The sequence below is a fragment of the Triticum aestivum genome, chromosome 3D, assembly GCF_018294505.1.
Source record: "Triticum aestivum cultivar Chinese Spring chromosome 3D, IWGSC CS RefSeq v2.1, whole genome shotgun sequence".
NCBI classification, from domain to species: Eukaryota; Viridiplantae; Streptophyta; class Magnoliopsida; order Poales; family Poaceae; genus Triticum; species Triticum aestivum.
This window is the reverse complement of record NC_057802.1, coordinates 9,061,506-9,088,647: the sequence shown is the minus strand read 5'-3', so window position 1 is coordinate 9,088,647 and position 27,142 is coordinate 9,061,506. Positions and strand designations below refer to the sequence as shown.

Genomic DNA, 27,142 nt, shown 5'->3' with positions numbered 1-27,142 from the left:
GAGTATCCGTCAATTATATTGTTTCCCTCAAGAAAAGTATCAGTCAAGTGGCATAACATGTAAGAAAGAAAAAATAACTAAAAAGAAAAAATTACAAAACATCTCCCGAATAGCATCGATCGAAACATAACCAAGTATTAGTCGACTAAAATTTGGCGAGACCGTTTTTCCTTTAGTCTTGGGTTGCTTACCATGCAGGGTTTTAAATCTTGGGCGAGAATTTTGAAAACCGCTTGGCAAACTTCCCTTGCGTTACCCACCGAGATATGTGGCTACGGGCCAAAATATTTTGAATATATTTGAATTTGAATTCCATAGAGGATAATAGAGGTGTCCGAGGCATATTTTGACACAACGCAAGCTTCGTTCCAGCGAAAATGGATACTAAGGGTGCGTTTGGTTCCTGCACAAAATTGGTTATAGCCTCGCTAGGCAAGGACTAGCGTTTGGTACCGCTAAAAAAACCCTGGCTTTTAGGGGCCAGCTAGCCTTGCTAGGCCAGGAAAACCTCGCCCACTGCGGAGAGCCGAATCGGCTCGCTCTGTAAGTACCTCTTTCCCCGAGGTTGTGTGATCAATCTCCGGCTCACAGTACTGTCTGGTGTTTTACTCTCTCTAGGCGGTGGGCACTGTGCGGTTATTAAAAACAAAAACAGAAAGAGTGTAGCTGTATGACTCGATCCCACGAGGATGAATCTGATGCAGTGGGCCATACGGTGCTACCGGTGCACCGAACTTTCTTAGCATATTTTCAAATGTTTGTAAATATCTAAAAGATCTGATGATATTCACATAACATTAATTTATGTTAACATAGCTCGAGAGGCAAAAATAACAAATTTGACACTCAATAGTACATAACACTAGTTGGGCTTTAGATTTGACCCATTATCAAATTGATATCAAATTTTTTATTGTTGTATCTTAAGCAATGTTTCGAATTTTGAAAGAAATTTCACACTGATGTTATGCCAATGTGTTAGTGTTTTTTCAATTTTTCTGAAACATTTTAAAATCTATTAATGTGTCCGGTGCACCGGTAACACAAAACGGCCCGGTGCAATAGATACGTTCACTCGATCCCACGGCCTCAGCTAGATGTCCGTCGTGAACTAACCAATGGAACAAGCAATGCTTTACGTGCAAATCATGTTTACTGCTTCATATTTTGAGACAAAAAAAATACATGCAAAATTCGTTGAACAATTTAAGGAAAAAAAAAACCCCGAGTTTCGACATTTGTCGGAAAGCGGATCGTTCGGAGGAGTATGCTGATAGGGAACGGCGTCGGCGGGACAGGCGCAACGCAATGTGCAGTTCAAAGTTTGTGGACTCCGACGTCCCACCGCCGCACATCACGATAGACCCTGAGCTACGACGGCCTGGTCCTGGACCGCTCCAAGACGACAGCGGAGACCAGCAAGCATCGTATTCGCTGCCTCGACGAGGAGATGGCCAAGTATGGCCAGGAGTGGTCTCTTCGCGAGTCCGCCGCCATTGCCGCCTCCTCCAAGGCACGCCGCCTTCTCGCCCCGTCCATGTTGTCGGTGGCCGCGGCCATACTGCGTAGGATGCAGGAGCAAACAAAGAGGATAAGCTGCAGCGCCAGGCGACTGCCGGGAATCCCTGCCATGACATCACGCCCTTCCGCTGCCCGAAGCCCGACGGCTCCGATTCCGACAACGGCGACGATGACGAAGGACCCGCTGGCGAGGCCTACGATGTCACAGTCAAGTATAGGGTGGTAGTATCGTATTAGGTTTTTTAAGGTTTTTATTTCACCGGACAAAATATAATCTAGTTTTATTTAAAAGTCATCCTAGCTTAAATGAATATCATTCGGTTTGTTTGAGTTTGCATTAAATTTGATCAATTTCATTAAATTTTGTTTGGAATGCAACCGGATATATGTGGGTAGCTTTGGATGGCCGCCTCCCGCATCTGTATCCGCGGATAGGCCACCTCCCCCTGGGCGTTTCGTGACGGCTGCAATGTCCGGTTTGCGCGTCAGCATTGTTGATGCCCTTATGATATTGCTAGGCTAACATATACAATTACGATGCAAGTATAACCAGAACTACAGCACGGGTTAGACGACTAGTGAAGAAAATTTGGGATTGAGATTTGACACTGATCACTTAAGCTGACTTGAAAATAATGTGGTATACCCCCTCAGAGATATAGGGACCACCGTACTCATCAACTTTGTTGATAAATGACTTGATGCATACTCTCTTCCTTGACGGATTCGAACTGTAGACCTTCTCGGTAAAATGGAATAAACTAAGGTGGAGTATGAATGGATGGCATCGATAAATATATGTTTAGGACATATGAAGTACAATGTGGAAATTTCCTTGTTGTCACCACGGCTTCGCCTTGCACATCACTATTCGAGTGATTCTGTTTAGCAACTTTTCCATTCATCCCCTTTTTCTCTAAGGGTGTCTGGTAGCCTTGATAAGATGATATGAATGGTGTCTGCATTGGTAGCAGAGCTAGAGTGTAATAGCTTGTAGAGTGGTTGCTGGTGACCACCTTTGTATGAAAATGATTCTCTCGTGGTGTATAGCTTTATTATGTCCCCCTTGCCATCAAAGTATGTCAATATCTACATCACAACAATAAAAAAAATGATATTTGCACATCTTACAGTAGTTAGTGATTAGTGTGCAAGTTGAAGTGACACTGCCATAGATCAAATACAAAGGTAGTGACCATCATAAATAGTCAATCATGGCAATTAATCAAGTAAATCCAAAGTATAATTAGCTCTACTCAATTTTGTTTCTGTAAAGAACCCACAAATATATGTAATTTGCAAGAAGAAGAAATCAAACATGTCTAAAAACGGTCTTAAATTTAGATTACGAAGGGATCTTTTTTTTTTTGCTGGGAGACGAAGGGAACGTTTTAGAAGTGAAGAATTAAGAAATGTTTGCAATAACGGAATATAGGTCAACTCCTATCATATTTCTAAATCTCTGCCAATCCCAAGAGGCTCTAACGAGTGGCAAGGAAAATATATGTACCCCACTCAAGCACCAGTAAATACACACACACCCACAAAAGTATGCGAGCATGTGGGGGGTGGGGGGGGGGGTGTGGGGTGGTCAAGAATTAGTGACTTCGTTGAGCTGGATAAGGAAACATGGTATCGATGTAAATCTGAACAAATCCTATTATGAATCTTCGCTTTTGTAAATGTACATGTGGTCAATCAGAAATAAGAACATGCAATCTGATAATCTTACAGTTTCCTAGCACCGTGCGACATATATTATTAGAAAAAAAAAGAACCACACTCAAGAACACTAGCATTTTTTCCTCCTAATCCTTCTACAAATAATTGGTCGCGCTCTGCACATAATGCATCATGCATGAAATGTATTTTTCGATCTATCTATAGTGAATGATGGAAATTGATGTGCCCGCACGAATAACAATAGGGTCAGGTCTTTTTATGAATATATCAATCCTTATATTCATGCATCATTTTGTTTTCTCGTTGCATTGCATACTTACTCTCATCAATACCACACCTACTACTGTCGTCAAGGAGTATATATTACTATTCAGTAATACACCAACTCGACGAATGAAATCAATACGACATCCATGACTCTCATCAAAGTGTAGCTAGTGGGAGCTGCGCAGTGAGTACTACCCCTCGCAAAGGTTACTAGTACTACAAATACTAGTGAGCAAAGTAGAGCGCCACAGGTTACTTACTCCATATAATTTTCCCATCCCATTGCTTACACCATATTGCTTAGCACCGGCCTCTCTTGCAAATCCATAGTGAAGAAAGATGTGGATTTAGCCTTAATGTTGATCAGAGTAAACTATGGTAGAGTATGAATGGATGGCATCGGGAAACATACGTTTAGAACATGTGAAACACATCATGGAAATATACTTGTTCTTGCTGCTATTCTACCTTGCACAGCACAACAGTGGTAACTCTATTGTCAAAGGGCGACGGGAAGCAAATCTTCAACTCAATAATCTGGTGCAGTTGGCGACATTTGCACGCAGAGAAAGCCAATCTGGATGCATGACTTTGGAATAGTATCCTCTATATCCTTCCCACATCAGAGTGACCAACATGTATAAAATTCATCCATTTGGATGCAAGAAATTTACTTAATGGATTTGGAATGTGTGGAAGCAACAATACTAGAACAGATAACAGGCTGGTTATGTAGCTAATTGGATTTGCTAAAATTTTGCATTGGAAGCATGTACTTCTGTCAAGTTGCTTCACATTAGCACACTTCACATCAGTGCATAATTAAGAAAATCAATTATCCCGTGTTGAAATTCCACGCCAGCTTAATATTCTTACCTTCTACATCTTACAACGAGCCTGCATAAGCTAGATAAACCCATAAAACCATTGGCCATCATGAGGTTCCTCTGAACACTTTCATGATTATTAACTGCCCTTTTTCATTCCTTCACTACTGAGTTAATTGCATAAAACCACCACATTTTGGGCTTCTTCTGCAGAAAACCACCTGGTCCCTAATCATTTGCAAAAATCACCACGCATTCAGTAAACTTTTTGCAAAAAACACTGATCAGGTGATTTAGCCCGTTTAATCACTTTCTGACAAGTGGGGCCGGGATGTAAGGAGCTGATTTGGCAACATATTAAAACACATAAACCTACATCTAAAGGAAAAACGCAATCAGGCCTTCCCCTTGTGGATACCACGACAGGGCCTGGTCGTGCCACTGGCCTTCAAGGCCGCGAGCAGCAGCCGCACTTGCGCTGCTTCCGGGAGATGGCAGGACCACGGCGGAGCGAGCACGCGTCGGATCCGCCACCTGCATGTCCAGCCCCTCGCTCGGCTCCGACGTCCCGGTGGCTTTGGTGAAGAGCTCGGCGGCCACGGCAGGTTCGATGAAGAGCCGGCGACCACCGCTGCCCCTTGTACCATCTCCTTCTCCTCCCTTTTCTTTCCTTCTCCTCTGGGATGACGCGCACCTCGCCCCTGCCTAGCCTAGCCCAGCCGCTGCCAGCCACGGTCGGACCAACCACGACCATGTTCATGGCGACGGATTCCGCGGCGGCCCGCAGCCCCCACCGCTCTCCAACATGCTACCCGCCATGCATAGGTGCGCACCACCGCCGTCTCCTCTGCTCCATTGATCCACGACAAGGAGGGTGGAAGTCAAGGACGAACTCCAGGTGCAGGCCTGAGCCTCCGGCGTGCGTCGACATCGCCCGCTCCTGGTCGCCTGGGACACCATGGCCGTCTCCCCATGTCGGCGCGCCGACCACGTGGCCGGACGACGAGCAAAGGGGGCCGCAGCCTACTAGTCCCGCGTGCGCACGCCCAGGCGACTCCGACCCAGGTGGCGCAGGGGTCGGCCTTGGCTGGCCAGTCCCGTGCACGCACCTCATCACTGAGCTCCTGGTCACCGGCCGCGCGCTCACCTCACCGTCGATGACGAGGGACCGAGCTCCTGTCCTGGTCGAGGTCAGGACGAAACCCAGGTGGTGGGGTCTGCGTGCGCGGAGGAGGGGTTGATTGCTTTTCTATTTGAGATCCAGGGGTGTGTGTGTAAAGTTTTTGCTGTTGCTTTTTTTTAAGATCCAAGGAGGTATATGTCAATTTGTTGCCAAATTAGCTCCTTACATTCCGGCCCCACTTGTCAGAAAGTGATTAAACGGGCTAAATCATGTTTTTTTCCAAAAAAATTACTAAATGCGCGGTGAGTTTTGCAAATGATTAGGGACCAGGTGGTTTTCTGCAGAAGAAGCCTGAAATGTGGTGATTTTATGCAATTAAGTCTTCACTGCTGGATCAACTCTCGGGAACAAAAGCAAAGTCTGCTGTAAAAAAAACCCAACCCTAGCCTGTGCGTTGTCCCCGCGGGTGACTCGGGCGGCGGCGCCGACTCCTTCCTCCCTCACCTCTACTCCCTCTCTTTGCCACCGTCGCCAGCTGGAGACACCTGTGCAAAGACCCTCATGGTGGTTGGCGGCGGGGTCCTATTCCCTCTTGTTCATGGGTGGCTGACAGGGGGCGGCCTTGCTAGGTAGAGGCATTGAGCTCGCGTGGTGCTCGACGGAACGGCAACAAGAGTTCGGGTTAGCACCCCGACGAGCAACAACGCATCGGGTGTTGGTGGTTTGGTTCGGCCATGTGGGTGGCAAGGTGTGCTATAGCGGGTTATCCTGGAGAGGCTGTCGGCGGCGGCAGCATCCAAGCCTAGATTCGGATCTTGAGTCCCTAATGTGCCCGTCGGATAGGTTGTGCGATATGTCCCTTCAACGTGGCTAGTAGGGGAGGTCGCTATGTATGAGAGGCCTAAGATATAAGTGTCCTACTAGGACACGACTCCATATCCTATCTAAACACAATACTACTCAGAGTCCAACTGTAACCTTCCTTGTACACAATATTCGACACAACTCTAACAAAATCTGTGGTAAATTACTTCTTTTGTTTCTTCAAGAAAATTTGAAAGTATCTTGTACGCATTTCCAATATGCAGAGAGCAGGAGTATGGTTGTTAGTATGCCCAAAGGTTTGATGATTAACAATTCTCAACAGCACCTCACCATATTGACTTATTCTTTAGATGAGTAAACCAAATTACCATAGCAAGACAACAAAAAGTTCATAACTTACAGATAAAGGAGCTTAGTAGTTAAATCCTCCCTAGTCAAGCAACCTTGAGTCAGTTTTGAGTGCTCACCTTGCTGTGCTGTGTACCAACCAAAGAACGAGGCCAAGGCATGATGTAGGGATGGCACGAACCATGAAGAATTCGACCAAGGTTGTTCAGCATCGCTGTTTCCATGCAGAAGAAATTGTCTGAGGTGACGAATTTTAAGCTGCCACCTCCCAACATTAGTGTCCGCGCTAGTTTTCCTAGACCATTCTTAAGCCACTGTTTGCAAAGATTTTGAAAATAATTTTTGAGGATCTAGCAAATCACAGTCGCTGATGATGAAAAGCATATATGTCCTTGATACAAGTTGCGAAGGTGATGATACAATTACCCTTATTTTGGCATTTAATTGCTTATTACGCTTGTAACAATTAGCAGTACAAAATAAGTTACAGTAGACAACATAACTGACATGTATGAAAGTGTAGACAAAACTATTACAGTAATATTGACATATGAATGGTGTCTGCATTTAAGCATCCCATTAGGCCACTACTAGCCACAAACTGGCTCTCCAACATGTGCTTGCTGTCTTGAAACTTTGTAATTCTGAAGTGTTTGAACTACCGGTACGATTTTTGCTGGGATTATTCTACCGGTAGTTCAAACACTTCAGAATAAGATGGTTTGCCCAGCAAAAATCCTACATCAAAGAAAGAAGGGATTTGCTGGAGATGCTCTTGCCTCGAGGAATCCAATGACTCGGCTTAATATATATCACTTCCATGATATTTGAACGTAGCTCACATAGCCTTTAACTGGATAAGCTGGTTGGCTGTAAAAGAGATATCAACACAATCAGCCGCGCAGGATAAGATGGTTTTGCGAAACCAGAAAAACATGGACTTTTACTGACTTCTGGCATGCATATGAGCATATCAGAGAATCTCACCCTGCCTGCTCAATCTTGAATTGCTCCAGGTTGCATCACAAAGATGGATTCCTAATCACGCACACTTGAGACCAATATATTGCTAATTTCATCTAGCTCAGTTGTATACTAGTACAGAGGGCGTTAGTGATATATTGCTGGGACCAATATGCCTCTTAACAATTACACTACGAACCTTTCTAATTACACTACAAACCTTTCTAGTAATTCAAATGGCATGCACCTGAGGAAAATAAATAATTACACTACCGACCATGTTCTACATAGGACAACAGGCTATGTGATGTCTCATATATTTCAATGTGTATACATAATGAACAAGAGAACTTATGATCGCCACAAAATACTCATTTGAAGATAATAAACTCCATGAAATAAGCTAGTTCCCCTTTTACAATGTGCTCCCTCCGTCTCATAATGTAAGACGTTTTTCGACACTAACGCGGTGTCAAAAAACGTCCTACATTATGGGACGAAGGGAGTATAAATCTTACTGCTTGCCACTACTTAAAGATAATAAGGGGTTGTTTGGTTCGAAACAACACCACCACTGCCAACCGTGGGCTAGACAAATAATTGGCGAATGTTTTCACCACCCACGGATCGCCAAAAAGTTGGCAGAGGATTGAACTAGCATGCTGTGGAGGGCTTGGGCGCAGCAAAATATTTGTATCCATCCAAATGAGTACAAAAGGGCTGGGTCAACGCCAACTTTTTGGTCTGGCGTATGAGTGCATCAATCCAAACAGCCCCTAAATGCCACAAAACATTAAGCCTATGCTCTGGTTCACGAATGCACCATCATGTCAAGATATATGGTTAGGCCATAAAAGATAAATTCTTCTAAAAATACTTCTGCAGGAGGGAAGCTTCATCTTGATTTGCAAAACACTGAACACGGTAATTCTTTGAAGCTTGGTATGAGTGGCAGAGTAGTGATTTTACTCACAGAGATGACAAAGATAGTAGTATCAGATACAGCTAACAAAAATATAGGAGATATAGCTCAAAATCTATTTAAGGTCTGTTCTCAGCCTCACCAAATTGAATGTATGTGAAAGTTTTTATCTAGAAAGAAGAAGTGGCAGGAGATAACATTAGAATTTCTAAGGCGCTGAAGATTCCCATATCTTTTTACGAAACGATGCAACCAAGAAAATAAAAAAAATATAAAGAACATCATATTTGGCTTTCCAACTACACCATGGTCAATTTATAATAACTGTTAGAGAATGGTTGGCCCAACATTAAAAATAGTCTGTTTTCTTGAAGATCTGAAATAAGACTAATGATCAGGGAAAAAAGGAGGGATGAAGTTATTTTACCTATTTGGATATACTAACATTGTTATATTATAATAAGATATTTCTAGCTATTCTTTGAGGGGGAATCTTTGGTAAATTACTTCTTTTGTTCTTGTGGAGACTTTGGAAGCATCTTATATGCATTTCCAATATGGAGAGAGCAGGAGTATGGTTGTTAGTAACTTAGTATGCTCAAAGGTTTGCAAATGATTGGCAATTATCAACAGCACCTCACCATGTTGTCTTATTCTTTAGATGAGTAAATTGAATTACTATAGCAAGACAACAAAAGGTTCATAACTTAATGGTAAATTTGTAATTAAATCTCACCCTCCTAGTCAAGGAACCTTGAGTCAAGGGCTCACCTTGCTGTGTACCAGAGAACGAGGCCATGGCATGATGTAGGGATAGGAAGCCCCATGAATGATACGACCAAGGTTCTTCAGCTCCGCTGTTTCCATGCAGAAGGATAGTAGCCAGCGAGTTGAATGATGATGCTGCCACCTCCCACAATAAGCAGACAAGTACACAAAGCCATCGATGATCGCCTTGACACTCACTTCAATTCTTTTAACATCATCTCTGAAATCACACCGAACAATCCCAAGGATCTCCTGCAACGGAAGCGACTTGTCCTGCATCCATCTCTCGACACCATTGTCATCATCGGCTCTCCATGTCCAAACAACGAGCGCGGATTTCGAATTCAGTTGTACATTAGGTGCGAAGACCACACAAAGCCTTCCATCCTTGGTCTCGCCGGCCGTCAACATTTCATTAACTCTGCTGCTCGGCGGCATATCCATCCGAAAGAATTGCATCGTAGCGGTGTTGAGCACACGGGCATCTGTTGGCATTCCAACGGTCCAATAGATGTGACCATTCACCAGCTTACCACGCTGAGGCCAGAGCCCGTCGATGTTTGCCCATGGGAAGACTTGCCACGTCTTGGTGTCCGATGATAAGACGTCAGCACGCGCCCCGCGTTCGCCATGCCATACGCAGACGACACGGTACGACGACCGGCTGTCTTCTTCTTCGGCGAGAATGTGGTGATCAAAATGCAAGCCCTCGCAGTCGTCCCCGTGGGGCGGCAGGGGAAAGAGGTCCATGGTCCGCCTGAGCGGGTTGTAGACGGCCACCTGCCGGGTGCTCCAGTTGTCGAGAACAACGAATCCGTCACGGCAGGCGCCGATTGACCACTCGAAGACGGCTTCCTCGTCGTCGTCGTCGTCTTCGGAGACAGAGACAGCATCCTCGTCGTCGTCTTCAGAGACGGGGACAGGGCAATACATGAGGATATGTATGGAAAGACCCCTCGCGATCCATCCTGATGTAAAACGCGATGCCCCAGTCAGAGGGTCGCACAACCCAAATGGTTTCAGGGCGACACACTGATGGTGGCGGGGCTTCAATGGTGTCATGACTCATGAGCTCTCTTTCCAATGTAGTAGTTTGCAGCAACTCCTCCTGGGACGAAACACTCGATTCTTCAAGCGTTTGCTCAGATGCACCAGCCATATCCCACTCCTGCTGCTGCTCGAGTCTGGAGGAGGAGTCCAATGGTCCACTGTGCAATACATGGCCAAGTTGATTTATTATTCTTGCTAGAAGAAAAATGTTAATAGATTATAGGAATCTAAAGTGAAATACAGAACTTCATCCTCAACTTTGGACTTGCCAAAAATTTAAAATGAATTGAAAGACAAAGTGGGAAGGGGTAGTTCTCGTTTTATGCTGTGTTTCTTGTGTAACAAAGTCAAACCTTATTTGAATTATCTAACCAAACATACGCCTTGTAAAAAATTGTTTTCTATGTACTAGATTGCAACGGATTGCAGCGCATCCAAACAAAGAACTGTATAAATTATATTTTAACCAAACAAGGAAAAGAAAACTTGAAGAGATCCTCCAAAAACTTGCGTCTAATTCTCGATACCCAAACAACCACTTCACATAGAAAAAAAATCAACGACACATGGTTGATTGATCCTCTCTTGTGCAGAACGCCTATGTGCTTAAAGTTCGCTCCTTCATAACTTTCAGTGTCAACAAAATAACATATTGTTCAGCGGAAATTCAACTCTCACACACACACACATATATATACCTTCGTGCATTCTACAATTCTTTTATCATTACATTGTAAAAAGGGATTCAACTTATTTAGGAGATGCCCTGAGTTATACTTTGAAGGAAACGCTCTGAACCCTAGCTAACCTTAACCTCACACAACGCGTTCCGGCCGGGGAAGAACGATTAGAGGTCATTAGGGGCATGCATGCACTTACGTGTCTTATAATTCTCCATGCTCTTCGCCGGGGTCTCTCCTCGTCTCCTCCCGTCCACGCTAATTAGGCGGCGATCACGGCTCCGTTGCCTTTGGATTATATTATACCTATATATAGGGAGAGGCAGAAAGGGCCAAGGATCGGTCACGAGGCTGGGAAAGATTTGGGATACGAGAGGAGAAGATTTAGATATGAGAGATTTGGGATTGGAAAGAAAAACGGAGGAGAGTTGTAGCAAGTCCAAGAAGTCTACGTTTCGCTCCACACTTGGTTCCAATCCCAAATCCTCCCCGAGCCAGCAAGAGACCGGATCGGATCGGATCGCCGCTTCCCCTGCTTCGGTAAGAGCAACTCTAGCAGACTCCGCAAAACGCCTTGTCCCGTAAAATAACCGTCAAATTGTGGGTCGGGGTCAGAAAATCTGCACGATCAGACCACGCATCCCGCGCCGGTCCGTAAATTTTTTTGCGGGGCGCAGCAAATCTTCTCCTCCAACCTCTATCTTCACGGGCTGGGAGGCCGACCCAAGCTCGGCCCCTATCCGGCGCGAGAGTTGGCGGGAGGGACATTTTCGCGCGCCCTTTCCCGCTCCCCGCCCCCTCCGCCACCATTGCCCCCCCTCCGCAAGCTCCGGCTGCTCCTCGCCGGCCGTCCCACGCCGCCATGGACGATCCCATGCTGTCCCCCGTCACCGTCGAGGTCGCGCACGCCCCTTCCCCTCGGGCGGATCTCGTAGCCGGCCATGTTGGCCCCGCCGCCGTCGCCCAAGCACACGTCGCGCCTGCCCGCAAGCGGCAGGGCAACGTGGTTGTGCAGGGCGGGAATCCGGCTGCCCCCGGCGCGATGCCCGGCAAAGCCGCGGGCGCAAAGCGGACCCCCCCCCCCCCCGCAAGGAGGAGCTCCGGCGATGCCGTTCAACGGTGCCGCTCCCACCGCGAGCGAGGTGTTCGACGAAATGGCCGGAAGGTATATCTCTTCGGTCTTCGGCTATTCTCTTTCATTTTTCGCCATTGTTCTCGATAGCTCGTGACTTGTTATCGTTCGCTATAGTGGTGGTTCGAACAATGCAACAACCGAATTCGTGAACTTGTTGGACACGAACGCGGTTGACATTGATCAAGCTCCTTTCGAACGATTCGACTATAATGAAACGGAGGGCGGCGTGGACGATCATGGTTGTGCGGACGAGTTGGAGGAGATCGAAGCGGAAGCATTTGAGCATTCACAAGCAAAAACTGGGAAAAGCCAAAGATCGAAGATGGACTCCATATGGTGGCAATGTGGATGATTTCGGTGCGGGAGTTGGAATAAGCGACGAAGGTGGCTACGGTGGCACCGATGAACTTCAAGATGGACTCCATGGCACGGAGTGAAGATCGACCCCCAAGATGATGCCGGACATGGGCGCAAACCTTTGCATGACCTCCTTTGCGTAATGAACTTCGCTTTTATTTGCGCGCAAACTGTTTATGTCATTTGAATTTGAACTTGTTTGTGAAACCCTATGACAAATTTCAGATTTGTAGTTTTTCTGTTTACGGGTCTTTGCGCTGGTGCCCGAGCAGAACCCGCATAGCAGACCCGTAAAAAAGCATATTCCGCGAATATACTTTTTTACAGATCCGTTTGGGGGTCTGCATCTGTGCCAGCCTGCAAAACCGGTTTTGCGCGAACTGCAAACACGTTTTGCGGACCGGCGTTTTGCAGGGTCTACTATAGTTGCTCTAAGGAGAAGCGATTTTCCAATCGATTTCAGGAAGGTCCTGCTTAGTGGTGCTGGTGGCCGTGGCAGTGGCGGTGGTGGCTATGGATAGTCCTGCTGGCGGTCCGGTGGTGAGTCCGGTGGTCTGCGAGCTTGGAGGCGAGTGAAGCACTCTGCGTGGGAGGACCATTGAATTTGTTCTGCGCTCGGGGTACCCTAGGAAATGCTCGGATTTGATGTGGCACAGGGTCCGTTGTATTTTTTTTTTTTTTGAGACACAGGGACTCTAGCAGGTCCTGTATAAGCTCGGCGATTTATAGGAAACTAGTTAGCATGCACGTGCAAAGCATGTATTTTTTAAAAAGAAAATACATGTTCATCCTAGTTAACAGATAAGCATTAAAATAAAAATAAAATCTAGTGATGCACTACTTATAAATATTGAATATTTTTCATTTTTCATTTAGGGGATGAATATTGAATTTATTTGTTGTATTGAAGGGAGGATATTTTCTTTTCTTTTTTAACACAGGAGGGTATTTCCTTTGCGTAGAGGAGTAACTAACCTATGCAAACTTCTGATGCAAAAAGTATATATTAAAAGTTTCCAACAAGTGAAAAAGCTGGACAGTTATATTTGTTGGAAGCATATGACTCACCGTGAAATAAGAAATAGGAACATCGTGCATTCGATTTTCCCAAAGAACAGAAATATGAATGTTTCAATATAACTATATTTTCTAAATTTACATACAGATGTTCTCTTTGTTTATAAAATATTCATTAGACAATGCAAAAAATTAGGCTATGCAAAGGAAGAGAGATTTGTAGTTCAAAGAAACAAAAAGTAACCAGTTTTGGTTCATCCAGTTCTTCCATGGAAACAAAGCACTCAAGAGGATCAAAAGGCCAAAGTTGTTGTCTATTTTTTTTCTGCCGAGCGACACAACCTGCACCTGATCAGGCCCTGGGACCTGGGTATCTCTTGGTTGCTTTCAGTAAAACTATTCCAAACTTTTATGCTCGGCTTCAACTTCTCTGAAGGATCCTGGCAAAAAAAAAGAAGAGAAGTTAAGTTGCTAACATGACCATTCTAAAGAATCTGTGTCAAATATTAGTATTAGAGATGAGATTAGGATTTCCCCTAAAGATTGAGATTATGATTTATGGGTCAAATAATGTCAAACTTTTGGAAGAAATCAAGGTGAGAATGTGTCGTATCAAGTTTGTAGTGATGTAGTCCCTGTCTCCACGAAATCTTCTGCAGCAGAATATCTAACAAAGGATCAGTGCACAACAGCTCGCGTCAAAAGTTGAGGACACAACCCACTATTCAGTACACAGCATGCAGACACAAAACAGACGCCACCGTCCTCAACCTCCGGCCACACACACGCTCTCTTTTGTCTGCACCTCCTCAAGCAACAGTCGCATTGCCTCCTCAAGCCCCGGTCGATGTCGTCTACGCTTGCCCTCCTCAAGCTCCGGTCTGTATGGCCCGTACTCGCCCTCCGCAACGGCCGGCCGGCACGCGCGCTTTGCTGGAAGGAGGAGAGAGGCACGAGCAGAGAAGGGGACTCACTGGCCTTTCGCTCAGGCCACCACGCGCGCCCATGCTGAGCCAACTCCCTTACCTCGCATTCAGCATCTACCCGGCGAGCCTCTTTACCTGGTCAAACACCCCGCTCGCAGCCCTGAGGCTGCGGCTGACGCCCCATATCTCCCGCATGGCGAGCAATTGGCCACATGCATCCGCGACAACGACCTCTAACACGTCGCCCACGCCGCCGAAATCCAGCGGCGCCAAAGGCAGCGCGTAGGTGGCGGTCTGCTCGAGCGGCCGCTCGCTCCCGACCCTCCCCGTGACGATTGCGCGCGCCCATGTCCGCCAGTCGCGCGCACACGCCGGCCCACTCCAACGCGGACTCCGCCTCCAGCCGTAGCTCCTTCGCCTCCGAGATCTTTAGGGGTAATTACTAGTACTCCGTCCGTTCGGAATTACTTGTTGGAGGGAGTATTAATTAGGGGTCGGGTGTGGTGTTGAGGCCTGTGCCCAGAAAGAAATCGTTAACGTGATTTCAGCAAGTCCTTGGATCGGGGTCGGAAATCGTTGACGTGATTTCAGGAACTCGTTGGATTAGGGTGCGAGTGGTGGAGTATGGTAGTCATTAGAAATTGCTAAGTCCACGCCATAAAATTATTAGATCAATGATGACTGTTAGATTCAGATTTGTGGGACTAATCGTGCGGTGGTGAATGGGCCGTCCGGTGTTCTGGGGTAATTGCGGGATGCACTTAAGAAAATTCATGTTGGATTGTTTAATAGTAGTGGAGATGGTTAAATTTTAGCCCGAGCAGATCTGGTAAATGAAGCTCAGCCCGTAAAAATGTACGACTGCGGCTCGACCGCTATACTTACCGGATCCCAACCAATTTAGGGGTTCTATCAGGTATTTCCGGTTACTAAAAAAAAAACCCGGCGTTTCCCACACCCGCCTCCGCCGCAAATCACCCACTTCGGCGCCAAAATCCACCGTCTTTGGCAACCGTTTCTAGCGCGCACATGTCATTTTCGAGTAGATCCATGTTGAGCAGAGCTGGTGGCCGCGTGGGCAGCGGCGGCTCACCGCCGCACTAGCGGGCCCGCCACGATGACGAGGCCGGCAGCTCCATCTGCCCCCCGGTCGTGGCATGGCGCTCCAAACAGGCGAGGAAGCGCGGCGCCCTCTCCTGCAGCAGCGGACGGAGGAATTGGAGCAAGTTCGACGACATCGGGGACCTCATTTGCCGACCATCAAGTGTTTCCGCACAGCGGAGCTCCACAAGGTGAAGGAGGCAGTCAAGGTCGGAGAAGAAGGCGCCGCCGCACGGCTCGAGGCAACCAAGGAGTAGTACCAGCTCGTGTACACTCTTCCCACTCCGCGGCCCAGTACAATATAATCTTAATGGCACGCAGTCTACTGTTGCGGTGATTGGCGATTTTACAAGCCGTAAAATATTTTTACGGGACGGGAATATACAACATCTGCTAGAGTTAGCTCTCATATGGACCCTCGCCACGGCATAAGAAAAACAAATACTCACGTAGCCATGAGCGCACGGCTTTGTGCCGGAAAAAAAACGTGCGCGCGCGGCGGATCTAATCAAACCGCACGTACGTGCGTATCCGTCCATGACCGAGATCTAGCCGTGATGGTAACAGTCTCCGACCTCTATCCTTGCGTTTCGGCTGAAATCCCAACTACTTTCCTTCTAAACTCATCAATGGAGGCCAGGCACGCATGATCTTGTGCAAGGAAAGTCGCTAGCCGCCATGGGCTGTGTCATCTCCAGCTGTTGGAAATATGAGCAATTTATCAAATAACTTTATTAATAGAAATACTAGACAAAGCATAACTAATATAGCAGCGATAAAGCAAGTCATACAATCTGACGGAGAGAAAGTAAATAACATCTGCATATATGAACTTGAATTGAACACATCTAGGACAGACACTAGATCATGTTGCATATATGAAGTAGAACCTAACATATGTAGGGCAAACACTAAAGCAAAGAACTGTGGGAGGACTTCTATCAGAAACAGGAAGAACACGTACGAGACAGCAGCAGCAGAAGCACTGGACTTGGGGTCGACATCCTCGCCAGCCATGTCGTCGATGAGGTTGTCGACGTCGGGGAAGAAGTCGTCGGAGTCCGTGATGAAGAGGTCAGTAGTCACGCGGAGCGCTCCCCAAAAACCTTATCACCCTTCTCCAGGACTCAAAAGGTGCGGTTCCGGATGGGGAAGGACGTAGAGGAGGAGCGCGCGTGGATGTCCCTCTTGTTCTCATGCTCATACATGTGGGAAAAGAACCTCCCTTATAAAGAGGTCCAACTCCCTCTAAACTAGCAATGTGGGACTAAACTTTAGTTCCACCTTTTGCCTTGCACAAATGGGCTGCGTGGGCCTCTAGGATTTATTAGGAATTTCTGAAACTGCTATTGAGCTAGGCCCAAAATAGACAAAATTCCAGCACCAGCTCCTCCACCCCGACTCCCTCCGCCGCCGCCGCCGTCAAGCCTGAGACCGCCTCACCCAGGTCAGGCTCGCATGTCCTACTTCTGTACAAAAACGCGTACTCGACATACGAATGACTCAGCCCTGAGGTGATCTTAGGCACACGAGGTTTATTGGCAAAAAAAAATATTCGCAAAAAAAAAGAAGAAGTCAACAATGATGTAGCACATAGGACATGATGTAAGAGCCTTAGGTCAGCAGCTCAAATAGGTCGGTTTGCACTCCTTGTAACACAAGCTATTCGAGCGATCAGTTTGAGAAGCAAATTAGTACCACTACTACGTTTCAAGTGTGTGTGCGTGCGTGCGTGTGTGTGTACAAGAGAGCTAGCTAGAAAATATAAAAGACGTCTTCCAACATGCAACAGCGCATGCATGTACATGGGACATGACATGAGTTTCCTATATATCCTGGAAACAGAAGCTTCAGAGGGTGCTCAGGTCATCCCTGTGTTTCAAATGGTTACGCATCCAATTTTGATTCATGCAACTAGTTACATTACATTAAAAGGACGGGGCTCTGGAGGTGGTGCGTGGCTGAGCGTCTTCAAAGACTTGCACATCTTGGAGCTTGTCGGGCTTGAGGCAAGGAGGGATGTACGCAGTGTAAATGGCGCTCATGTTGGGCGTCTCTTTCAGCTCCTGACTTGCCACCTCGAGAGGGGTTTTGGCGAATGCAGGATAGAAGCGCGCATGGCAAGTGTGGGCGAAGATTAAGCTTATCACGAGGAGCGGTGCGAGGATGGTAGAATAGTAGAATTTTTTCAGGCTGATGATACCAATCATGGTAGCCTGATAGATCATGAGAGCTGCAATGATCCTTGTGTGCATGTGTGGCCACATTCGCCCGTTGCTCTCATAACTCGGAACATAAACTCTCAAAACCTGCATTTAGCAACAAGGAGGGACGTAAGGTATGTCACTTCTGAAATCTGTTCTCTTAAAGAAGCCATGCATGCCTATTTGCGAAAAAGAAAAAGAAAAACATGCCTAGGTTGGTCCGTCCAGCTGTTCGACATGCATGCATACATTGAAGTAATTATAAAATCTCGCTCACCTGGTTTTTTGCTATAAGCCAACCCAGAGCAAAGTAAGCAACACCGAATGGCAAAATCAAAGGCGTGATGACGGAGTAGCACAACACAATTGTCACGATCAGCATGTCGTTGGGAACCCTGGTGTTATACCTCAAGTTTCCTGGAACCCATGCCGCTCTCACCTCCTCCTCTGTCTTGCATTGGTACTTCCTTTTCAGGTGGAAAATGATGAGAGGGACCAAACGAGAGAGCTCAAGCCCATAACCGACAAAGCATCTATCGAAAACAACAATCAATCGGTTATGCTACTATATATTCTACAGCTGGGGTGAAGCTCCGGACAGGAACTTAAAGTGCATAAATAATGAGATACAGTCATTACTTACCTGAGTGCAACGAACGTGAAGAAGAAAGTTGCAGTTCCAGGAAGCCTGGTGGCAAGCGTCATAAAAATCCCGGGAGGGTTCTTGATAACTTTTTCCAAAGCGCTGAACAACGAGGAACCAACTGCATAGCCAATGAAGACATTGAAGACGATGAAGTAGAAATATTTTCCCGATGCCGCCCTCACCACATGGCTCTGTGAAGGAATTCCTTCCGACTTTGACAGGGACACGAGAAGAGTTGGCAGCACAGCGAGGAAAACAATAAGTGCGATCTGCGGGAGGTAAGCCTGTAAGACCGTCTTAACAAACGGTTGGTCCACAACCACCTTGAGAAAGGGCAGCTTCTCCCTCAGTTTTTCCAGCGTTGTAACAGCAGAGATGGCAGTGATGGGAATCATGTAGAAGGCCACGGTCACGAAGACAATGAGATAGACCACAGTCTGCCTGGTGTGCCTATCATATATTTTCCGTTTATCTGTTCATTACAATACTCAATCGTATCGACCTTTTTACCGATAAGGCCAAGGAATCCCGTCTTATGAGTAGGCCTCGTGCCCTCAGATCTGTTTGCTGTTTTTGATTCTGCATAGACAGCTTCAGCATGAGCAATTTTGCGCTTGTGACCTTCAATCTCTTGGAAAATTTTATCAGCCTGCATATATAGGGCAATTTTTATTATTATCATGTAGCAGGAAACAAGACACATGTCATCACGAATAATAAACAACTCCCCTGAAGAAAAGAAAACCTGTGAGTTGCAGTACCTTCGTGATTTCTGTCACAACCATTGCTTTGTAGAATGTGTCAGGATGAAGTGCTCGGAAATACGAGTCCACCGAGTCCTTTATAGTTTGATCAGGAGGTGGAATGGGAACGTCTCTCACCAACATGGCAAACTCCTGTGGTTTAACGCCTGATGTTGATCTTGCAGCTGCTCTCAGATTCGAAACATGCTTGTAGGATCTCCATAGTATGAAATAGGTGACAAAGGAGACCCAATAGACTGCTGATATGAATGCCCACAGCCTCATACTTCGGTCCTGCAGAAAATATCAAGACACTACTGAGTTTGGTTGTGACGTTGAGTGCCTGTGATTGCAGTCTGGCAATTCTGACAATACAAATGTCTAATAATGTGCCAAATTATGCGTTTCATCATCATAATGATATGTGCAGTAGTACACTTTTTTCGAACCGATCATCCACCTCGTTATTAAATGGGTAGATCAAGTAGGAAGATGGTTCCAGAAGGCTGTGTAATTGGAATATCCCAGATTTATTGGCGGCAACAAGGACAGGCCATTAGGCTCAAATAAGAGGATTACTTACTTCAATATTGGCCAATGACAATATTTCGAAATGTGTGACGTTCGGCGGCATTCTGCCAGTAGAATCCTCCAGGGCATTATCAGTTCCAGCAATTGGCAACAGAACTGGAAGCAACACAATCCCGGCAAACGCAAGGATTGCAAACACTGGAACACAAGAGAATAAAGGATCTGATAATTGGTGAAAAATGTGCATGCTATATCTTTAATTCGAGCAACTACTCTGCATGATATACTAGTTATCTACCCACCTATATTTGACCGAAAACGCATGCATCCTAGCCTTTTCAACGCCCTTTTTGCACTACAGACTAAGCAATTTAACAGGTTAAATTTCATATTTCCAACAATCCTTCATGCATGATACTCGTTTTGTGGCTGGTTCGAGGTGCGTGCTCGCATGGCTGGTTTGAGGTGCTGGTTGTGGATAGAGAGAAGGAAAGCTTGACGAGCGAGAGAACGGAGCGAAGCTGGTGCTGGCTCCTCCGGCGCAGATACTTGCACCCGTCGGCGGCCGTACTTGTGGCAACGCCGGCAGCAGGCGTGGAGCATGGGCGGGAGGCCGCACGGTGGTGCTCTCTCGCGGTCTGGCCGAGAAGATTAGAGAAAGAAATGAATGGACTGGAAGGCAGTTGGACGTGGCCCCCCAAGTTTCATGCAGCACGCGCGCGAGCGGCCGGCCGATTTTAATCGTTTCACTAAAAGTAGACTGATACTCCTTAGATTGGTACATAAAGGTAAAACAAGCTGCCGTGTCTTTATGTGGTACATGAAAGTAAAACAATCAAACATGAAACTTCCTTTCTAGTACAAAACCACATCATTTTTTAGAAATTACTATTCCCTCCGTTTCAACTTTTTTTCTGATTTAGATATGTGTAGACGTATTTTAGTGTGTTTGTTCACTCATTTCAATCAGCATGTAGTCCATATTCATCAAGAACATCTTTTATTTCTGAACAGAGGGAGTACATATTTGTTTAGAGCAGAATACAGCATGCTTGAAACCAGTTTACAAGAACAGCAGATTCATCATAGAAATCGTTCTCGACGACAGCAGGACTTAATTTTACATTCTGTGCACGAACTCTTAATTGGCGAAGCAAAAAGAGAAAACACGGAAACGCAAAACAGAGTTTATAAGTAGTGTAAACGAATCAACCTAGTAGGAACCAAACAACCAACTCGACAAAAGCATGCGTAAACAAATGAACTGAAGAGAGCGTGGTTTGCTTGGCCGTACTGGACGAGAGGAAGACGAGGTAGACGGCGGCGTCGACTCCGCCGGCGGCGACGACGTCAGGCTCGGACGCCGTGAACGCCTGGCGGATCCAGCCCACCGGGCTGCGCGTGCCCCGCCCGCGCCCCTCCCACGGGTCGAGCCCCCGCAGCAGCAAGCTCGGGTAGTACACCGTCGCGTTCCCCGGCCGCCGCGACAGCCACGTGAACACCAGGACCAGCACCACGAAGACGGCCAAGGACGTCAGAATCGACGTCACGAACGACGGGATGTCCATCTCGCCGCCGCCGTCGCCGCTCCTCCCGGAGGATTATGAGGGGGTGTAGCAGTGGAGGGAGTGATTAGCGGAGGGTAGTAAATGGGTGGAAAGGGGTGAGCATTGGATGCTTTTGCTGTGCGTGGCGCGGTGGGGACTAGGGAGTTCATGAGCTGTGGAGGTTGCCGACCTCCCTGCTTCAACAAAAAGAGCTTGCCGACCTCCTTGGGCAGCAAAATGTCTGAAATGCCCCTTGCCTCGGTGTCTGTTCTAACTTTGTGGCTGTCCCTTTTTTATCTTTTGTTTTTGAATGATTCGAATCCTCTCGCTTTTACTCCATCCATCCGGGTCCAGTATAGGACCGCTCGTATTTAGGGTCAAACTTTAATCGTAAATTTAAATAGTAAAATATAAATTATATATCATAAAAAATATGGTAAGAACCCTCTTTCAAATATAAAACCAATGATATTGTTTTTAAGCCTTAGAAATCATATTTTGTTAGCTATACAGGTGGTTAAAATTTGACTCAAAATACGAGGGGGCTAATAAGTTAGGACGGAGAAAGTTCCCCTTTGATGGATTGACGAGCTATGTGCCTTAGTGACTAAGATCAGGTGACATGCCTTCAGGCAATCACGCCGTAACATGCAGCTGTACATCTATGGTCCAAACAAGATCCAACGCCTCACAATGGCCCAAGTGAAAAAACGTTCATACTTTGCTTTTTTCTGTCATTTGACAATAGCTGGGGCAAACAACAGCAATCGTGGAGGTCAACAGTTCTCTGTGTTGTACCAATATGTATATATTCATGTTCAAGAAAAGTATGCTTTTTGTCTCCCAAGTTTCCCAAAATTACGGACTTAGTCTCTTAAAAAAATTGGTAGACATTTGGTCCTTAAAGTCTCAAAACCGGATAAGTTTCGTCTAAAACTAGATTTTGACCATGTTGAACAGCTTTGACAGATGAAGAGTAAATTCGAAAAAAAATAGCAAACAAATTCTGAAAAACTAATATTTTGCCAAGATGCTTGGGGTGTGAAAGGTGCGGGAAAATTTGTGTGGTGTTTCGACATTCGTGAAGCTCGTGGCAAAAAAAAATTGGCTAAAAAAATCAAAATTTGTTTTTTGTTAGAGATCCTTGGAAGTTATTTCACCATAAAATTTACATGCACCTAGCGCACCCAAGAATTTTGGTTCTCATATAATTCCATATGTTTTGGAATTTATTTGCTATTTTTTTGAATTTACTGTTCATCGGTCAGTCTAGTCAACATGGTCAAATCCTGTCAAACCTGGTCAACATGGTCAAAATCTGGTTTTGAATGAAACTTATCCGGTTTTGAGAGTTGAAGGACCAAATGTCTATGAAAAAATCTTGAAGGACCAAGTCTATATTTTTTGGGAACTTGAGGGACAAAAAACATAAGTTTCTCGAACAAAAACGGATCTGGATGTGTTTTTTATTATTTCTAGTATTCGTTGTACTATCATAATTGATGATGAATACATTGAAAGTTTTGCCAAAAAAAAGCATGTAAATGTATGTGGTTCTAATACTTACGTATGTGCATCCTATGAATTACTTGTCATTGGCTCGCTCTCACGGCGATAGTGGTCGTTCGATCGTTTACATTGTCAATGTAATTTTTCTTTTTATGTTTGGGGTGCTTTCTTGTTCTGGTGAACCTTTATGATACATGTGAGTCCTTCACGGCAAAAAAATAGAACTCCTTGAGGCATTGCACGATCTGTGTGTATGAAAGTAAGAGGGCATCTAGCGATCCAGGGCAAGATCCCAAGAACGAAGCAAACGTTTTTTTTTCAAGTTGGAAGCTAGGAGTTGTTTAGATAAGGAGGCTTTACTAAATCAGTTTTTCCTAAACACATGTGCTTATCGAAGACTTATGTTTTTGTTGCGAGAACTTATCTTTGACTATTATAATACTATTAGGTAAGATATTAATTGTATTGAACATTAGCATTAAGATTTACTAGTAAATTGCATGTTAATAATAGGGAGCATATAATTACTTGATTAATGCTAACACATGATCCCACTCGCTTTACACGCAGCCGCCTCATCCCCAAAGAAATTAGGGTTCCTTTGCCTCCCGCGGGTCCACCTTGTCTTCCATGGCCATAGGGCCATGGGGTGTGGCAGATCTTGACCCTTGCCAGTGGAAGGGCTCGTTTTTAGATATTCCTTCGAGTTTTGTTAGGGTTTTTGTCTTGCTCAGTAAGGCGAGACGATGGAGGCTCTCTAAAGTTGGAATAAGATTCCTCCCGTCTAGCCCCGTCCGGGTGATGCATCTAGCATCGTCGGTTGGCACGTTGATGTGTGTGTCCGGTAGATCTGCCTTCGGTTGATTTGCTTGGATCTGGTCGTTGTTCGTCTATGTTTATGCGTTTTCAAGTTGGATCCTTCCGATCTGCGCTACTCTTCATCGGTGGCGGTTGCTATTCTGGTGTGTTGGTCCTATGCGGCCTTAGCACGACGACTTCCCGACTGTCTACTACAACAAGTTTTTCCGGGCTCCGACGAGGAAGAGGCGATGATGGTTGCACGCCTTCGGCTCGCTTCAGTGCTTGTAGTTGTCGCTAGGTCGTCTATGGATCCGGATGTCATTTTTATTATTTCTGGTGTTCGTTGTACTGCCATGATTGAAGATGAATAGATTGAAAGTTTTTCCCAAAAAATGCGGACGCATGATATTCATTAGTGAAGACTGCTAAATGTGTTTTGTAGTGCTAAGCATGTTAATAACGCTATAAACGCCAGAGCAACGTAGAGCACTGGATAGATGCCGTTGAGCGGCTAAGATTTGTTGAATCTTTTAAATTCGCTCTTTTTAAACTGGTATATAGATTAGAAGATTAGCGAAATTTAAGGTATAAAAAAATTTAGATTTCATAAAATTAAAAAGAGTTTATAAAAAACAATGATTGTAATTTTTTCATAAGCTAACGCATGGGTCAAATCTATTTTGCCATTTCTTATCCAAACAAGATTCTGTTGATGTCACACCCAATATGCGACCCTATCCTAAAAAAACTCGAAGGTCCCACCAAGGATAGAAGCGCGTATTGAAGACGCTTTTGCAAGGTGGATATCATTACATCGTATCATTACATAATAGTTGGGGATACATACAAGGCATATAAATGCCACATGAATACATCAAACATCATATATGAGAACAACATCCGACTACGGATGAATCACAAACAGAAACTCGAACGACATCCACCCTGCTAGCCCAGGCTGCCGACTAGGAACCTATCCCAAGATCGAAGAAGAAGAAGAAGAACTCCCAAAAAAATAAACATCGCTCTCACATCATGATCATCGCATAACCTGTACCTGCAACTGATGTTGTAGTAATCTGTGAGCCACGAGGACTCAGCAATCCCATTACCATGGGTATCAAGACTAGCAAGGCTTAATGGGTAAGGAATGGATAAGTGATGGGGTTGCAGCAAGCGACTAAGCATTGTATGGTGGCTAATTTACGAGTACAAGAATAAGATGAGAGACTACGCAACGGTCGCAAACTAGTAATGATCAAGAAGTTATCCTGAACTACTTAGGATCAAACATAACCCAACCGTGTTCTCCTCTCGAACTTCCCCGAATAGAGACAGTCACGGTTACGCACGCGGTTGGTCTATTTTAATGGAGTTTAATTCAAGTTCACTACAACAGGATATTAACAAATTCCCATCTGCCACATAACCGCGGGCACGACTCTCAAAAGTTTAAACCCTGCAGGGGTGTCCCAACTTACACTAGTAGAAAAAGGGTCAAGTCTGAAGCACATTAGTGCCGGTTTGATTTTGAGCCGGCACTAATGTGTCCATTAGTGCCGGTTCCAACGGCTAGGCGGGAGGAGCTCTTTAGTACCGGTTCGTGGCGAACCTTTAGCACCGGTTCGTGCCACGAGCCGGTACTAATGAGGCTGTGGCCCCATGAGCACCTTTAGTACCGGTTCGTGGCATGAACCGGTACTAGAGTTTCTTACTAAGCTGTTTTTTAGTCCCAAGCCCTGAGTGCAGAGACGATGAAGAAGAGGTGCAATGCTCACCTTCACGTTGCTTAGCTTCAAGCCTTGAGGAATAGGGTAGACTGCATGGAGCTATGTGCAGTGCAGTCTACACTATTCCGAAAGGCTTGAAGCTAATTGACGAGCATTGCGCGTATTTTTTATTTTTAATAACTTATTACAACTCCGGACTTCTTGTGTTACGGCAAAAACTGGATGCACTTCGTGTACAAACTGGACAATACGGCAAAAACTGGATGCACTTCGTGTACAAACTGGACAATCTCTTTCGAAGTATCAGGGCCGGTTTCGGACGAAAACTCATCTGTTACACCGGCACTTCATTTTTTTAAACTTATTACAACTCCAGACTATTTTTGCGTTCAGTACGCAGCATTCAAAGCGACGTCATCAATTTTCAACACTTTCTGACATCATTTGCTGTTTTTCAGTTATTTACCGATTTGTTTTAAGAGCTAAATGACCGTGAAATTGAAAATCGCTACAAAATGAACTCTGAAAATGTTGAAACTTGGCATGGTATCATCATTTCACCCACATAGCATGTGCAAGAGAGTAGAGGGGGTTACTGCAAAAACTGGACGCACTTCGTGTACAAACTGGACAATCTCTTTCGGAGTATCAGGGCTTCGGACGAGAACTCATCTGTTATACCGGCACTTCATGTTTTTTAAACTTAATTGAACTCCAGACTATTTTTGCGTTCAGTACGCACCATTCAAAGCGACGTCATCAATTTCCAACACGTTCTGACATCATTTGCTGTTTTTTAGTCATTTACCGATTTGTTTAGAGAGCTAAATGACGGTGAAATTGAAAATCACTACAAAATGAACTCTGAAAATGTTGGAACTTGGCATGGTATCATCATTTCACCCGCATAGCATGTGCAAAAGAGTAGAGAGGGTCACGGCGAAAACTGGACGCATCTCGTGTACAAACTGGACAATCTCTTTCGGAATATCAGGGTTTCGGACGAGAACTCATCTGTTACACGGGCACTTCAATATTTTTTAAACTTATTTGAACTCCAACCTATTTTTGCGTTCAGTATGCATCATTCAAAGCGACGTCATCAGTTTCCAACACGTTCTGACATCATTTGCTGTTTTTCAGTCATTTATCGATTTGTTTAGAGAGCTAAATGACGGTGAAATTGAAAATCACTACAAAATGAACTCTGAAAAATTCAGTTTCATCGACCACCACTTCTTCTCCAACTACTTCGCGCGACATCGCCGCCAGCGCCGCGCCGTCGCCCATCGCACACCGCACTCGCAGGCCCCGCCGCGCACTCTCGCCTCCACCGCGCTCGCCGCCCCCGCCGCCCGTCGTCGCCGTCACCGCCGTCGCCCCCGCCGACTTCGCCCCCGCCGACGTCGCCCCCGCCGCCGTCGCCCCCGCCGCCCGTCGCTGCCGCCCCGTACTACGTCGCCGTCTCGATCGCGCCGTCGCCCCCGGCCCGCCGCTCGTCGTCGCGCCGTCCCCGTCGCATCGCCGTCTCGCGCCGCCGCCCGTACGCCGCCGCCCCCCGCTCGTACACAGACACACACACACATATTGTTTTTACTTATTTTCTGTTTTTTGTTGTTTAGATTAATGTTAGATAAATTACGTAGATAAGAATGTTAGAATGTTAATGTTAGATAAATTATATGGAAAAGATGTTAAATATTAATGTCAATTTTAGATGAATTAGCTAGATATTAATTAGGTATATATATATGAGATTTGAACTAGTTGAATTAATATAACTAGTTTATTTTTAGTATGAAATTAATAGAACAAGTTTATTTTTTGTAAGAAAATTTAGGTATATGAGATTATTTGAACTAGTTGAATTAATATAACTAGTTTATTTTTAGTAAATGCTTAGTTGAACTAGTTGAAT

General features: G+C 45.5%; 1 protein-coding gene and 1 pseudogene across 1 annotated transcript; both read right to left on the bottom strand.

The window, feature by feature from the left end:
* Window positions 1-7,367: 7,367 nt before the first annotated feature.
* On the bottom strand, window positions 7,368-11,335 carry LOC123073704 (uncharacterized). The gene is made up of 3 exons (XM_044496757.1): window positions 11,177-11,335; window positions 9,251-10,455; window positions 7,368-7,464 (listed from the first exon to the last, which is right to left on the bottom strand). Exons 2-3 carry the CDS (start codon window positions 10,307-10,309, stop codon window positions 7,444-7,446), a joined length of 1,080 nt encoding a protein of 359 aa, XP_044352692.1. The 5' UTR covers window positions 10,310-10,455; window positions 11,177-11,335; the 3' UTR covers window positions 7,368-7,443.
* Window positions 11,336-17,131: 5,796 nt separating this feature from the next.
* On the bottom strand, window positions 17,132-21,345 carry LOC123076847 (CSC1-like protein ERD4; annotated as a pseudogene).
* Window positions 21,346-27,142: the final 5,797 nt, after the last annotated feature.